The sequence below is a fragment of the Poecilia latipinna genome, unplaced genomic scaffold, assembly GCF_001443285.1.
Source record: "Poecilia latipinna isolate Pla-1442-1.1 unplaced genomic scaffold, P_latipinna-1.0 Scaffold642, whole genome shotgun sequence".
NCBI lineage: Eukaryota > Metazoa > Chordata > Actinopteri > Cyprinodontiformes > Poeciliidae > Poecilia > Poecilia latipinna.
The window spans coordinates 269,070-285,351 of NW_015113258.1; the positions used below are offsets into that span (position 1 = coordinate 269,070).

Here is a 16,282-nt window from a genome sequence, read left to right on the forward strand (position 1 = left end):
TCCGGTCCAAACTAGTTCCCGTCGCTTTGCAATTTCGTTTGTCCTCGGCTGCTTTGCGAATGAATAAACACATTAGTGGCAAATGTCTACTCCTTTCCGTGGAGCAACGTGAGCATGATGACTATACAGTGAGAGTCTGCATGGACACAGCGCTGCAGACAACTCCTCTCTCCTTCAGACTGATTCACATCCTACGTGCTTCCAAAATGAACTTTCCAAGATTTCCAGATTTAGAACGTAAGCCGTGGTGTGAATCAATTTGCTGAGTAGTTTCCATGATGCTTATGGTTTGCATGATTGGCATATATTGGCAGGAAAAAGGTGTTTTTTCCCCCCTTAAAGATTTCTTCTGTTTGTGTTTCCAACATACATAAACGTTTGTGATCATCAAACATATCTGCATGTGGATAATGTCTAAAGTTAGGATTTAATAGTTCTAAATCCTTCAAAAAAATCGTGATCCTTTTCGCATAAACATCAATGACTTTCTTTCTGATTCTTGAATTTTTTTCAAATATGGTCTCGTGCTGCTTTTTGAGATCTTCTAACCTGCTTCGTGTTGTCAAACAGGTTCTACTTAATTTGGGACAAGCAGTTTGACAAGTGAAAGTAATTCAAGATATGCTCTGTCACATTTCATTACAGGGCCATGTTAGTTTGGATAGCTTTTTTTTTTCTTAATAAATCATTAAATCACAGTGTGAAAGCAGCTTTTTGTGTTTACTTGGTTGATAGTTGTCTGACATTAACATTTCTTTGATAAGCTTACTAAAAACAAAAGAATTCTGTAAGGGGGTAAGTAAGTTTTCATGACATTGAATATGTTAATCTGAAAACAAATGGACCTGAATAGTTGGTGCCATAATGTGGCTTATTGTACATTAGAGTTACATTTCATTCTTTAAAATAAAATATGTTCTGAAATGAACAAAGGTCACTTAAATTATCTGACTAGTGTACATGTTCCAGAAGTTCACAGGAAGTGAACACTTATTTGCTGAAACTGTGTTTCTGAACCATCCTCTGGTTCTATCTTCAGTCATAATACTCTGCCTTCAAATGCAGCTAAGCATTAACAAAGTGTTTATAGTGTTTGATTCCGAGTCACGCTGTTTCCTGGTTGCACGTCTGAGTAAAAATAACATTTGGTGACGGAGCAAAAGACAAACACTGAAGCCGGCTTCAACTTCTTCCTGTGCAAGTTACAGCTTGCCACACGAGCTGATGAGGGGATTTATAACTGCAGGGTGTTTTTAGATGTAGTTTGTTCTTAATAATTATTTTTTTTTTTGCAATCATTTCCAGCGGTTTTCTCAGAATTAAGGCCGAAGCTGCGAGATTACCTGTGCGATGATTTGTTCGTAGTCAGAGTCATTTTGTGCCCATAAGAAGATGCATGATGAGATTAAAGAGACGGATGGAAAAAAAAAAAAAAACAAGTTCATGCCTGACCAGATTAGGTTTGAGTCGAGAAACGATTGGCTTGATAACATCCTCAGATTCAGCGAGCCACGTTGTGCTACAACTGAAAAAACAAAAGTTCCTCCGAGATATGAAGTCCAGAGGAGGGATGGGTGAATTCAGCGTTAAACATGTTTCATTTGTGCAAGTACCCTGTGCTCGGTAAAATAATAATAATAAAAAAAAAAAAGAGTACAGTTAGCTCACTGGCAGAGCTGAGTCGTGCAAAGTCGTCCGATGAACCAGTTTTGCTTCAGAATGATCCCACTATGGCATGCATATTTAACAGCAGCTTCCAGATTCTCGGCAGCTTTGCAATCAGGAAAAGCTTACTAATCAATCATCCTGTCTGCTCCTGAAGCAGACAAGCTGTCAGTTTGCCTTTGCTTTCACGGCCAATGCAGCTGCGTCTGTCTTTAAGGTTGTCCTGGCTTCAACAAGCCTCTTTAAGCTTCCCGTCAGCATTTATGTTTTGGCTCAAACTTGCTCCTTATCGGCCCTCCACAGATGCTCCTTGACTTCCGTTGGCAGCGTGTTGAACAGGTCTTCCTCCACCACCAGGCCGCTCTTCTTCAGCAGCCGACACTCGCCGAGCTCCACCGGGAGGCACTCGAGACGGTTGCCCCTCAGCTCCAGCTGGGTCAACCCGGTGAGTTCCCCGAAGCGCGACGGCAGCGTCTGCAAGCAGTTGTTCCCCAGGTTCAGAGTGCGGAGTTTCTTGCACTGAAACAGCTCCGGGGGCAAAGTCTCAATCTGAAACAGAGAGATTTAAAAAGCTGATGCCAAGAGGGGTAACAGGAAGGCAATGTTTGAAAGTTTTTATATTTTGTTGTGTTTCAGCAAATGCAAATGTTTATAATGTGAAAAGGACAACATAACTGTGAGACAGAAGGACTATGATGCATTGTTTTAACATATTTTTGATATTGCATTGTCATTGTCTTAAAATTTCCATCTTTAAGACAATGGAGGTCTTAAGACCTGAAACTTATAAAAGTTTCAGTTTTACAAGTGAAACTTAATTTTAGGGTTTCGAAGGGTGAGTGTCAAACTTTTTAGGTTTCATTTGTAAGACAAGGCTCTTCAAATGGTGGCCCGAGGGCCACAAGTGGCCCAAAACCCATTTCCAAGTGGCCCAAACCAAGTTTTTACTAGGAAAAACAATCCACATAATTCATTGAACTCTATCTACAACCCCCAGAGTACTGTGCAGTTCTGGTTTAGATTTGACTGAAATGATTGAACATTTTGTTACCGTACTTTCTACTGATATTTATAATGTCAAGGTATATACTGATATTGATTTACTGCCCAGAGCTAGTTTATGTAACTGTAAAATTCACAGCAAAAAACTGTAGATTTAACCTCACTTGAACTGACAAATACTTACCTATTTTACCATTGCATCCAAATGCAAATGTTAACTTTTGCATGTTGGACACATGTCAAAAATAATATCTGTAACTGTCAAATTTCTGGCCTGTCGTAACATGTAATGGAGTAGCCCATATAATCCCAGTGAGAATTCGCAATCTGACAAAGTTCAAGGGGTGTGAATACTTTTGCAAAGCACTGATTACATTAGTAAGCAATAATACATAAAAAAAGCCAGCTATTTCTGCTTCATGTCAGAATGAAACACAAACCAGACATGAAAACAGGCCCAAAGAATAAATCCAATGATATTTGTATTTACTTTGTTCTGATTGCTCCAAGAAGTTGATTCTCCTATTTAATTTCATACGAATCACAGCTGAAATGGGAGGCATTACCATTAATTTCACTGTTAAAATCCACTTGAACCTGGTAATATTCTGAAAGTGTAAACAAACTAGAAGAAGAAGTACAAAGGATTGGTCCTGAGCTATTCGTGGCTGCTCGCAGACCTGCTGCAGGTTATTTTCAGCAAGAAGCCACTCGAGCCAGCGCAGTAAAACAGCAGTAATAGTAGCGTTAACTGAAAACACACCATGTTGTTTGCACGCGGAGCTCGAAGCAGCATTTCTTGAGGAGGAATCAGATAGTTTTTTAATCTGAATCCTTGAGCAAGTTAGATTTTCAAACCAAACGATTCATGTATTACATGGAATATCACAAGCTGTTGTGAAAAAGTGTTCTCTTAACAACAGAGGTTGATTGTCAACCTCTGTTGTTGACAATCAAGTCAACAGAAATTGACTTGATTGTCTGCTAGGATAAATTGTCCTGCTGCGTGTTGCGAGTGTTTTCTCTGTATTTCCTGGTAGTGAGCAGCATTCATGGTTCCATAAAGTACATTAGGCTGGCAAAACTCAGAAGAAGCAAAGTCACCCCAGATCATCACAAACCACTGTTCCTTTTTCTGAAATGCTGTCTTAGTTTTAAACCCAATGTAACTGGAAGCACGCCTTTCAAAAAAGTTCACATTTGTGTCCACAATTTTGCCCAGTCTCTTTCTTGTTTTTTAACCATGAACTCCATCCTCAACAAAAAAAAACTTGAGGTCTTAAGCGATTTAGATATTGTTCTGAGTTATTTTGTGACCCCCGAATGACTCATTTAGTTGCTCTTGAAGTCGTTTTTGAAGGCCAGCCTCTCCTGGGAAGGTTCTCTACTCCATTTGTTTTCTCCATTTCTGAACAATGGCTCTCACTGTGGTTCGTTGGAGTCGTAAAGTGTCAGAAATGGCTTTTACAGGTTCTATGTGAGTGATTTCTCCATTCTGAACTTTTGCGAAAGTTCAGGAAACAACCAAAAACAACCAAAAATAATGTCCTTAATCACAGTTACATCATGACCGGAGCCAGTTACTCGCGCTGTCTGGGTCAGGTTAATCTGGATAGTTGTCTTTTAAAAACTGGAAGGAAAAACTGCTGAAAACTTTGACAGCAAGTAGCTTTACACAGAACTTTAGATAAATAGTAATGTTTCAGCTTCTTACCCTGTTTGCTGTCACGGCAAAATACTGCAGGTTCTGGAGGAAGCCGATGTCTGGGTGGATGCTCGTCAGATTGTTGTGGCTCAGATCCAGGAAGCGCAGCTTGCGACAGAAGAAGAGCTGGCTGGGAATCTTCTCGATCTTGTTCCTGTTCAGGTAGAGCCTCTCCAGGTTGGTGAGCGTTCCGATCTGGATGGGGATGTAAGCGATCTGGTTGTACCAGAGCTTCAGGCACACGAGGCGGTACAGGTGCTGGAAGCTGATGATCTCCTCTATCGTCTTCAGGTTGTTGTCCTTCAGGTCGATCTCCTGCAAGTTGTGCAAGCTGAAGATGGAGTGCGGGATGCGCTCGAGGTCACAGCGAATGAGCTCGAGTTCTGTCAGGTTGACCATCTTCTTGAGGCTGTTGAGCACCATCAGCTTGGTGCCCTCGTTGTTAATGGACAGCTTCTGGAGGTGCACGCCCACGTCGGTCACCACCTGAGGAAGCTTGGTCAGGTTGCTTTTCAGACGCAGCACTTTCAGGCTCTTGAGCTCCCGGAGCCCGTCGATCACGATGAAGCGATTGTTCTCGGCGCTCAGGTTTCCGGTCAGGTGCAGCTCGCTGAGGTTCTTCAGGCTGTAGATCCACAGTGGGATCTCCTTGATGTCCGTGAACTTGATGTGGAGAGACTTGAGGTTCTCCCTTAAGAAAGCCAGAGCTGGAGCTTCGATCTTAGCTGGAGTGTGGTAAAGCCACATCTCCCTCAGGTTGGAGAGCTGGGCGATGATGGGGGGTATTGTCACGTCCGGGATCAGCTCCAGCTTCAGAACCTCCAGCTCCACCAGATCGAACACCGTGTCGGGGATCCCGCTGAGCATGAAAAGATGAAGCTCCAGTTTCTCCTGGGAGTTCTTGGTGATCCGCTGCCTCAGCTTCTCTAACGTCCACTCGTTGTTGAGGTTCAGCTGCCTCAGCTTGTTCTCGCTGACCTCTGACAGGAACACGGCAAAGCGCTTGGAGTACAGAGGGTCATACTGATCTATCATGTGTAGCATGAAGGCAAAGTCGTTCTTGAGGTCGGGGATGTCACTGTAACTGCTCTCCTCGCGGATCGACTCGAAGGAGTAGCGTTTGAGGGAGCGTCTCACCATCCAGCAGAGCGTGTACATGCAGATGAGGCCGTAAACAATAACCAGGCTGATGTAAAAACAGGCCAAGATCTTGAAAAGAGTCGCCAATGGATGTGCACAATAAAACAGACGGTACCCTGTCAGTTTCTCCATGTTCACTGAGCACACCACGCTGAACTTGATGCAGCTTACGTAATAGCCTGTGTAGCTAATTATCAGTATGAACTTGATTACTTTGATGATGGTCTGACGTATGTAAAGGCGGTAGACTATGTCGCCTTCCTCAACGTGAATCCGGAACTTCTTCACTTTCTCAAAAAGTGCCTTGGCCTGCTCCCCTTCCTTTTTGTCCAAAACCCCGGTCTCAGAGCGATCCACAATCCCTTGCTCGATCCTGGACTTTGTTCGCTGGAGCATGGGAATGCTGGCCTCGACATCCTCGCTCACGCTCGACGCCTTCTTATCCATGGAGCCGTTCGTTTTCCCCACCGGTTTGGGGTCGCTCTCCTCCACCACGGTTTCAGACAAAGCCCTCGTTGTCCACGGCGAGTCGAAGCACTTGAGGAGGATGGAGACAAAGTGCTCCAGTTTGGAGCTCGTGCGTGGGAATTTGAACCAGAAGTTACTGCAGGCCAGGAAGATGAGAGTGTGGAGCAGCACCAGATAAGGGAAATACTTAGCAAACCAGTGCAGCTTGTTCTCATAGCAGACGGCGTCGACATAGTTGTACTGGTGTCGATCCAGGTCGTATCGAATGCCTTTGGGCTCTGGGGCGTAGATGCCTGTTCCATTTGGCATGGCATCGCAAGTGTCGTTGAGGATCCACTTGCAAGGCAGGCAGATCATCTTGTCCTGCGTGACCTGAAGCGTCCCGCCGAACACCGCGATCATCAGCATGATGATTGAGATGTAGTCGGTGAAAACGTCCCACCATGGCTTCAGGATGCGGTATGTTGGCTGGGTGTCAGCAAAGTACCGAAGCTCTGTGATGGGAATCATGATGGTTTATCTGTGAAAGCAGGAAAAACAAAATATTACTTCTTTTTATTTGTTATGGCTTAGAGGAAATGCACAATTTGTTCTTCCAAAATTGAAAACATTTTCAGGGAAATGAATCTCAGTCTTACCTTTCCACAACAAATAATACTTTTTTGGTATTGATAATACCAAAAAAGTATTACCAATACTTTTTTGGTATTGATAATACCAAAAAAGTCCAGTTTTGGTATTATCTCTTAGGTAAATAACAAATTTTGCTGGATATTAAATTGTCCCAGTATTTATTGTGATAAATGATAATATTGTTGATATAGGAGTGGGATCATTTGCAAGTAATACATTGGTAATGGGAAAATAATGCAAGTTCACCCTCTTAAAGACAAATTTGTACAGAACACTAAACACTGAACCTGGAAGATTTCAAACATCCAAAATAAAACACAACAACTGAAACTAATAAATAAAGCAGAAATAAAAACCACTATTTAATTTATTGTGTGTCTAATTGATTAATTGCTTATTGTGACAGGCTTACTCATAGGAACATCTTCATATGTGCCTCTTACTTCAAACATAAGTCTTTTTGCCATATCATCATGTATCGGGTAATAATCATGTAACTTCTTTTGTGCTTCAACAATGTGCAGTATGAACAAATATGCAAATTAGCCAGGTGTTCATTTTCATACATCGAATATTGATGTCTGTTGAGTTATGATAACAAGGAAATAGGAGATACATTCATTCAGTCACCCCTAACAAAAGTCATTTAGCCAAGATCTGTGTATTTCCTCATAATTAATTAATTTATAGTTGTAGCATAATGCAAAGTTGTGAACTCACTGGAAAAGAGGAGTTATTAAACTAAAACTGGCTAATTAGAAAATAACTTTTAATAAAGAGTCCACTGGCATGCTGAGTGTGGGGTTTTTTTTTTTTAACGTTACCACAGTGTGTCATTGTTGTTGCATTAAGAACTCAGGAAATTGTGTAAAATTTTAAAGAAAGGGCAGGGCAGCAGCACTGAACAACCTTAAGTTTTTCCAGGTTGTTCAGCCTATATATTTTTATCAACATGATGCAAGATTTGATTTTCTGATACAATTCATGATGAGCAATCAACAAATGCTAGGCATTAAACTCCAAAATATGTATTGTATCGTCACCCTCACACTCCATGCAGAACGTAGATGTTAGCGATTGTCAAACCAGATAAAGGAGCCTGGCAGACACAGTGCAGTTCAGACAATTTTCAAAATCAGCTTCTTTTTCTGAAATAATGTTCAAGTTTGAACCTTTGGCTTTATTTAAAACCCCACTTTACCATCTTAGAAAAATACATGGACCTTCAGATGAGCTCTGTCAATCAGGTAACTCTCACTGACAAATCAGAGCTAAGAAGAAGATGCTGATCTGACATCAGGAAACTGTTTAAATAGAAAATGACAAACTTTCTACTCGAAAAGGAAGTGAAACTTATCATGCTGATGGCAGCTTAAAAAAACCGCAAACTTTTTCAGCTGTTCATTTATGCTAGAGTATGACTGGAAGATAACAAGGAGGCTTTACTAAGCAAATAAGAAAAACAAGACTGTCTGAGAGCTACCAATGCTAAGACGCCAACAATTAAGTCTTACAGTACATTTATTTTAAGTTTCTCAATATCATTAACAACCATTTCCATCTTATAAGACCTGCTTGACCTTAATACAGAGACACATATAAAAAAGAAAGGTATGCGGGTGGTTTTAGTTCTCCAGATTCTCTGATTTGTCTTTAAGAACTGTAACATAATACATATGAACAGCATTCAAAATATTGTTCCAGCAGTCCTGCAATAAGTAGTGATTAATTATTTATATTGCAAGCGAGGCAACTTTACACCAGATGAGAGACAAACCACTAACAAGGCTTTACTCTTAATTTTAAAAAACAGACAAAATGGTTACAGAGTGACTCTGTAAATTTAAGCAAAAATTATTCTAATTCAAAAATACCTCATTGACCCAAAAGGGAAATTAAAAAAGCATGGTAAGTCATTAAAAAAAAGTAGTGTTAACTTGTTCTAGACATATTAGGAATCATAGAATCTTCTATGTTGGGCTTCACTTCCCAGCAGCTGCTAAAATAGCCCTCAATAAGAAAATTCACATGGTATTTAGCAACAAAACCAATTTTGTGACACAAATGGGATTCATATTCCAGAGTAATCCTGAGATTAGAACTACATCTGACACTAGACACAACATCAAGAATGTTTATAATGACAGTATGCCACGCTCTTGATAAAGGGAAGGAAAGTGGGTGGTGGAACTAGAATAAATAAACTTTGTAATTAAAGCTGCAAACGGCGGCCTGTTGCAAGAACCTACTGATATGTTCATGTAAACTATAACAAAAAGGTTGTGTGATCTAAAAAAAACATTTATGATGCTATCACAGTCAGCTTGTTATAAAATGGGGACATAAAATAAGATTTCTTCTGCAAGAGTCTTATTGCTATCTGACAATATCGCTGCGACACAGAACACAAGTTTAACATTTGCTGGGACCTAAGCAGTCCCAAAGGAAGATGACATCATAAGTGTGTTCAAAAGGAGAATTTCAGCATTGGATTAAACAATCACTCTGCTCGTGAATCTCCTGGTGCATTTCTTCTAAAATAGTTTCTTAAACAGAGCAGCTATTGTCCAGGCTACGCTCTACAGGCTAAGAGCAATGCAGGCAAGACCAGCCTGCCTAAAGCAGGCATGTATTTTTTTTTATTGTTTTTACAGGTGATCAATTTCACTTGTCTATACCAGTTACAATTACAAAATTAACTTGTTGGGTTTTTATATTCAGATTATATGAAAAAATACTTTATTTATCCCAAAGAGAGAAAAAAAAACATATTGTTGGACAGTGATGCTGAAGCTTAAGGCAGGAAAGATCTCCAGTGGCAGTCAGTCTGGAAATGACTGAAAAAGGCCTCTGACTGAAGACACTGTTGCTGTAAGACAATCTCCTGACGGTCCTGACATGCTAACAACTCAACGTCCAGGATGTGCACTATGGCTGCACAATATATTGAAACTATATAATCATCATCGTCATCATCATCATCACAATATCAGAGTGTGCAATATTAATATCACAAAGGACTGCTTGGAGTGTAATAATAGTTGGGCAGAGTGTCACAGCAACAAATGCAAACCCCAGACCTAAATGACAATGCTCCAAAATGCTAAAGGTCACAGAGTGATGGAAGCACAGATGAGAAAAAAACAAAAACAAAATGGGAATATGTCACCACTAATGTTGTTATCGCAATGATATGATATGATTGGCTAATATTATCACCAACATAAGATATTCTATTTGTTGGCAAGCACTGCTAATCCATCTCATTTGCTTTTGAGGCTCCTCTTTAAATCTCTGTCTGGCCCTATTGTTAGAAAGTTGGATATATGATACGATATAATGATATATGATATGATGTGATGTCATGTGATACTATATCATGTGATATACCATAAATTTGATATATCACACCAATCATATGTACAATATGACATTATATAATATATACAAAATCTTAAGATATATCATATATCGTATGATATATGATAGAGCAGCATATAGTGTAATATACTTGTAAGCAGGAAGAAAATCAATGCATCGCTTTTTTCCACAAATGAGAACCTAAAATGTTTAATGTAAGTCTCTACTTGGTTTTTTTTTAATCTAAAGACCAATTTTTTTCCTGTAAATTTCTTCTCTGAAAAGTTGCACAAGTTCAAACACACTGGCAGTATGCTAGATGTTGTCATTCTTCTTGTATATGCTATATAAAATGCCACATAAACAAATAAATTCGGTAAACAACATGTCCTCTGGAAAACAGCTTAATCTAAAATAGCTTTTCATTGTTAACGTTCAATAGCTCAAACATGCTGAATAAATAACGCCAAGAGGGAGGATTTATGAGCAACCTTTAGGCTTCACTGAAAATGGTTTTGGGTTCTATGTCTGATTTTCCATATCAGAGCCTAGTTTTGTCTTTAAGTGTTTTTTCCGTCAGTCCAGGGTTCAACTGGCAGCCTCTGTGAGGGTGTACATCTATTTGCAAGGAAACCATAAAGGCACAGGATTCAATCTGGCTGAACAGGAAATGCGGTTTGGAGAAATGCATAGATTGAGAGACGGACGAATGCCAACATTCCTGGCACTTACAGTAGGCTTTGAAGCTCATTTATGTAAAGCACAACTGTTAACATTTTCCCCACAACAACTTCAAACTAAGTGGTTGGAAACACCCACAGGATCTGAAAGCATCATCGGCACCTCTTTCTGACTCCTTCACACCACATCTGCAGATGGCTGCCTAAAAGGGAATTAAGATGGAAAGCGATGAAAAAATATCAAAAACAATAAGCTTTAAAAACCAACCGGTTTTCCAGAAACTTCTCGGGGTTTCTGCTGCAAGCGAACAGATGCTTGATACTGACAACAAAAATCTGGGTCATAAACAGAGATTTGTTGAGCACAGGATATCATTCTCTGATTACTAAACAGAGTTATCGCAGCTTTTAAACTCAGATCCTTTTGAAACGCTGTAATGGTCCACAAAAAAAGAGCAGAAAGAGCCCTTCAAGGTTTAGACAGACTAGAGTTTCTCCCAAACAGACCTCCTTTTCCCCCTCCATTCGCCTAGCAGAGTTAGGTAACACACCCTTCAGTCACCACCAGCTTAATAAATTTGTTATTTGTTCTCGCTGCCCCTTGGTTCAGCAGTTCTCAAGCAGGTTAATGTTAACCCCTGTACTTTACATCTATAATAAGTTCAAGCATTACCCTAAATCTTTTTGAGACAGCTCTTTTGATTTTTTTTTTAGCAAATCAAAGAGACTGCAGTGGATTTTATCTTTACTTTATTTGATTTTTATGCCTTCCTGTAACAAGTTGGTTTCAATAAATCAACACCCTGAGCCTGTCTGCTCAGGGTGTTGGATGGAACATGCAAGATTTTGTATTAACTGGGTCAAACTGGTTCTGACTGACATTTTTTTTATGACAGCTCTGGTGAGATCATATACACCCACACACAGAGATGCTCACAATACAGATCTTGGAACAGAGTACAATCAAAACTTTAGAAAGCTTGTCAATATATATGGAGATAAATTAATATTATTAACTTATTAATTACAGAGTATTTTTCCAAAATGGGAAAAAAAAAAATCCCAATTTTGTTACAATTGGCCTTAAAAAAGCTTTCAGAAATCTCATATATTGATAGGTTCTTCTATGGACTGTTTACTCAAGAAACAACTCGGACCTGGCCAGTCTAAAGAAAATCATCCCAGCAACATGATGCAGCCACCACAATGTTTCAGGGTGAGGATGATGTGTGTTGCAGGTTTCTGTCACACACACAGTGTTCAGTGAGCAGCCCACGAAGTAAAACTCTGGTCTCATCTGACCAGAGACTACGTTAAATTGGACTTCTAACAGCTTTCTATAAGCATTATCGCTCCACTCCACAACATAAACCAGATTGGTGGCGAGTTGTACAACTCAGCTGCTCCCCAAGAGACACAATAGGACTCTTGACTACTTTTCTTATCCACACCATTTTGTAATAAACCACCAATATCATCTCATTTATTTATTAAATACTAAATGCCAATAAATTTGCTTTTAATTATAATTAAATGTATGTAGTTTATTTAAATAGCATCCCTCAATATACTAGCAATAATAATTGTAGCAATAAACTGCGGCAATAAACTAATTATACCTCTATTGTACCATTAAAACCAGACCTAAGAATGAAGTCTCAGTCTGATTAAGACTTTATTATTTTATCGACAACATTAAACACACAATCTATTACAGAAGCTTTTCTTTTTATCCGTTTATAACCTCCGAGAATAAGCAGCAGTGTGTGGTTGAGCCAAAATAACAAAACACCTCCCTGGCCTCCAGCTGGAAAGAGTTTTTAGTTTTATTTCTAATAAATTACAAGAGAATTCCGACTCTGGCTATGATCCCATTAGACAGAATTGGGTGCGGTTTCACCAAAAAGAGCGACCTTTCTTCAGACGGACTCCTCCAGAACAACAACCCGTCGACTAGAGACGGGAAACGATGTCTCATCCCTCCCGACTCCACAGCAGCGCGCTGCGGCAGTAATATCTCTCACAGCTAACTAAGAAAAACATGCACTCATATTAAAGACAGAAGGGGGAAAACTCACCTGTGTTTTTAACACTGGTGTGTCTCGCCTCCTCCGTACACGGGTGACACATTTCTCTACCGGTTCTCAGTGACTGGGGCCGCTCGGACACCAGGCCGGAGCCTCGCAGGACAGCCGAAGAGCAGAAAACAGCATGAAGATCCGAGAGCGAGCCGAGCAGCGGTTCGTTCACAAAGCAGCAGGAAGTGCTGCAAGCGCCCCGCCTTCAAAATAAAAGCACGGATATGAAGAGGGCACTAGTGTTTACGTCACTGTTTCTGTCTGGGACAAGAGTCCCTTGGCTGATTTGCATTTGTGACTTACTTTTCACATTTTTAGATGTCTGACTGAGGTAGTCAAAGATTAAATTGGCTCTGCTTTAAACACATCTAATGTTATCTTAAAAGCTTTTAGAGTAAGAAGACCAGTTTCCCTTTATCCATGGTCCATGATGCTGCCATCACCATGTTTCATGGAGATGGTGTGATCAGGGTGTGGTTGAGTTAGGTTTTTTTTTACACATCGCGCTTTGTATGCAGGCTAAAATAATAATAATAATAAAAAATCAATGTTTGTCTCATCCTATCAAAACAACTTTTTTTTTTCATGTGTTCCCTCCGTGAATTTAGACCAATTTTAAACAGGAGTTATATCTTTCTTCCTGTAGTGGGTTTCATCCAGTCAGTTTTGTAGCAGGCATGCTTAATAGTCCTTAATAATCGAAAGATAGCTGTGACAATTTTGACCTCTTGCTGCTTCTCTGATCAGTTTAGATGATGATCAACATGTCGTGGAATGAATAGAAATATTCTAATTTTTATTTGAAAAAAAAAATTGGATTGAATGCTCTTTTACTCCCACTTTATATTTATGTGCTTTTTAAAACTGCATGAGTATTTCAATTTCGGAACAGGAGTTGATATCAAAATCTGTTTGTCTCCCCCTGGTGGTGCTACGTGGAAAGACATATTTAGCTTTGCTCACTGTACCTGAACCAGAAAATAAAACATCATTTCTCTTTTATGTAGTCAAATCAGTCTTCCACTCACAATAAAATATTATCACAGAAACTAAACAAGACTGAAAGTAAATCCAATGTCAAATCTTTGTTCCAAGAGAGTGCATGTACATAGAGAACAAGTCCCGAGAACTTTTAAGCTGTTACAGCAGAGATTTACCATGAAAAGACACAATGTATTGAAGTGACACTGAGCATAGATTCAGAAGTATTTCTGTAGTTCATGTTTGAATAACCTCTAAGACAAGTAACTGTAATAACTTCCAAAAATACGTATGAATAATAATCATGTGATCAAATTTCATTCATAGAGAACGTTTGCAACAGTCAAATGTAACACAGAATGTCGTATTGTAAATAATTGTACACAAAAAATGCTAAACTGAATAAAATATTCTAATAATGAAATTAATTTGGACAACTGGGATCATAGAATGAGAAATAAAAATATTTAAAAATATATACTTTACTTAATATTTCTTATTTATAAATATAAATAATAAAATAAAACACATACATTTCATTTAATTTACAATGAATCTTAAAGCAATAAGTATTGAAAGCCTGATTAAAAGATTAATAATATTGATGGCCTTAGAATCAAATGAACAAATGAAGTAGAATCAAATGAAGGTAAAATTGACCAAAAATTTGACAGACAGATACAGAAAGGTCTTATTTTTCCTTGATATTCTACTTTAAGAAAATAAATGCATTGCTTACTGCTATTATCTATGGTTAGAGTTATCTGGCCTTGTGCCTCACCCTTTTGACTAAATGATACCTGTCTTGACTCATTTGTCGTAGGTGTGTGTTGTTTGTTTTGTACAGCTATATGTCCAGAATGCCTCTCCCTCTAAATTTTGAAAAACTATGGCACAATTCACTTAGGGACAACAGAACATTTACAGTGAAAATTCAGTTTTAAATTGAAACTCTATTGCTAAGCTTCTGATTAGCAACAGATAATTTCTCTAAGCAAAATTCTAGGTCGTTGGCAGAAAATAAAAATACTAGTTCAAAGGCAATCAAACCGAACATTGAAATAGAATTTTCCTAAGCAACATTTAATGCATCAGCAGTAATTTTAACAACACGTCTGGAGAAATTGTCATTAATGTTAGTTTGACGTCATTGCATATCTTATTTTGAAAAACCAAGGACGGATGATGTCATCAAAGCGCGTCAATTTCTCCCCGGTTGATGAAACTTAAAACTTATGTGCCCTTAAAGTCTTTTCTGTCTCCCTAAAAACAGCAATTATGCTAGTTCTACAAAGGTGTCTTTTTTTATTAGAGTTTCCCAGAGGGAGGCTCCTTGCCAGCCTGTTATCGCGGTGTTACCACAGGCGGGTTAACGTATCCAGACCATGTGTATTATTTCACCGTCCGACCATCAGAACCAGGTTAGATCAGCTGTCGTCACAGGACCATCATGTCCTACCTGCTCATCCCAGCTCCTTCAGAGGATTCTCATCTTCACCGCCAGCCAGAGAGGAAGCTCTGGGAAAGATCCAGTCAACACATTATCATCTTGTTTACACATGCAAGGTAGCACAACTATTCGACTGTGGTTTTTTGTTTCCGTCTTGTTTTCCCAAGCTCTGTCCTCTTAAACTGTAGTTGTGTGATGCAGTCTGCAGCATTATGTTTAGGTAACAGGTGTTGAAGATTTGGGCTGTGCCATGTTTGCAGGTTTGCTCCACAAGGTCCATGCAGAGGATCTCTAAAGTGGCCTACCATAAAGGGGTGGTAATAGTGACCTGTCAAGGGTGCAAGAACCACCATATCATCGCCGACAACCTCGGCTGGTTCTCAGATCTGGAGGGGAAGAGGTTGGTGGAGCCGCAGGATTTACACCATAATAAACATAACAAAGACATAACATTTTTTAAGCCATGCACAGTGCCTTACAAATGTATTCACATCGCTTAAACATTGTTGTTCTGCTTCATGTTTCAGAAACATTGAGGAAATCCTCGCCGCCAAAGGGGAGACCGTGAAGAGGATTGAAGGAAGCGATGCTTTAGAAATAGTCGTGGAGGAAAAGAGCAGAGGCTATTCACAAAAAACTGACAAAGAGAAAGAAAATGAGCCAGAAACAACATGATTTAACTAACAGCATTTGCACTTTGTACTGCTATGTATATATATTTATATTTACAATAAACACAACTTTTTGACCGTGTTGAGGGAGAGTTAAGTGAAAATGTTTCAAACCAGGTTGCAACTGAGTTCTAAAAAAAAGATACAAAAGCATGAAAACAGATGAAAAGTAAAAGTTTGAACAAATACATTTTAAATATGTGTTTTTTCCCTGAAATATCTTCTGGATGGTTATTCGGTTATTCCATATCAATAAGCGAGAAACACTCCTGCGTTTTTGGTTATAGTTTTTTGGGGCCTGCCCTTGCACTGCCTGGCAGGAATCTATTCTATCACCCTTAATGCGGCTCAAACTGCTGCGTCCACCCCACAAAAGTGGTATCAAAACGTTCAGCTTGATCCCGAGAAGTGCGCTATTATTTTTAGTGGGATTCTGAGTTAAATTGGCA

The 16,282-nt window shown here is 39.3% G+C and overlaps 2 protein-coding genes across 2 annotated transcripts; one reads left to right on the forward strand and one right to left on the reverse strand.

Moving 5' to 3' along the window:
- Positions 1 to 504: 504 nt before the first annotated feature.
- lrrc8aa (leucine rich repeat containing 8 VRAC subunit Aa) lies at positions 505 to 12,880 on the reverse strand. Its single transcript, XM_015043618.1, has 3 exons — positions 12,732 to 12,880; positions 4,382 to 6,500; positions 505 to 2,214 (listed from the first exon to the last, which is right to left on the reverse strand). Exons 2-3 carry the CDS (start codon positions 6,488 to 6,490, stop codon positions 1,939 to 1,941), a joined length of 2,385 nt encoding a protein of 794 aa, XP_014899104.1. The 5' UTR covers positions 6,491 to 6,500; positions 12,732 to 12,880; the 3' UTR covers positions 505 to 1,938.
- A 1,998-nt stretch (positions 12,881 to 14,878) lies between these two features.
- dnlz (DNL-type zinc finger) lies at positions 14,879 to 15,919 on the forward strand. The gene is made up of 3 exons (XM_015043622.1): positions 14,879 to 15,278; positions 15,423 to 15,562; positions 15,690 to 15,919. The coding sequence occupies exons 1-3, from the start codon at positions 14,991 to 14,993 to the stop codon at positions 15,835 to 15,837; spliced, it is 576 nt and encodes a 191-aa protein (XP_014899108.1). The 5' UTR covers positions 14,879 to 14,990; the 3' UTR covers positions 15,838 to 15,919.
- Positions 15,920 to 16,282: the final 363 nt, after the last annotated feature.

Excerpts from the sequence above, each read along its gene's own strand:
- lrrc8aa (XM_015043618.1), bottom strand. The coding sequence starts at position 6,490 with ATGATTCCCATCACAGAGCTTCGGTACTTTGCTGACACCCAGCCAACA. Across the intron at positions 2,215-4,381 it reads TTGCCGTGACAGCAAACAGG|ATTGAGACTTTGCCCCCGGA; the intron begins GTAAGAAGCTGA and ends TCTCTGTTTCAG.
- dnlz (XM_015043622.1), top strand. The coding sequence starts at position 14,991 with ATGCTAGTTCTACAAAGGTGTCTTTTTTTATTAGAGTTTCCCAGAGGG. Across the intron at positions 15,279-15,422 it reads ATCTTGTTTACACATGCAAG|GTTTGCTCCACAAGGTCCAT; the intron begins GTAGCACAACTA and ends CCATGTTTGCAG. Across the intron at positions 15,563-15,689 it reads TCAGATCTGGAGGGGAAGAG|AAACATTGAGGAAATCCTCG; the intron begins GTTGGTGGAGCC and ends TTCATGTTTCAG.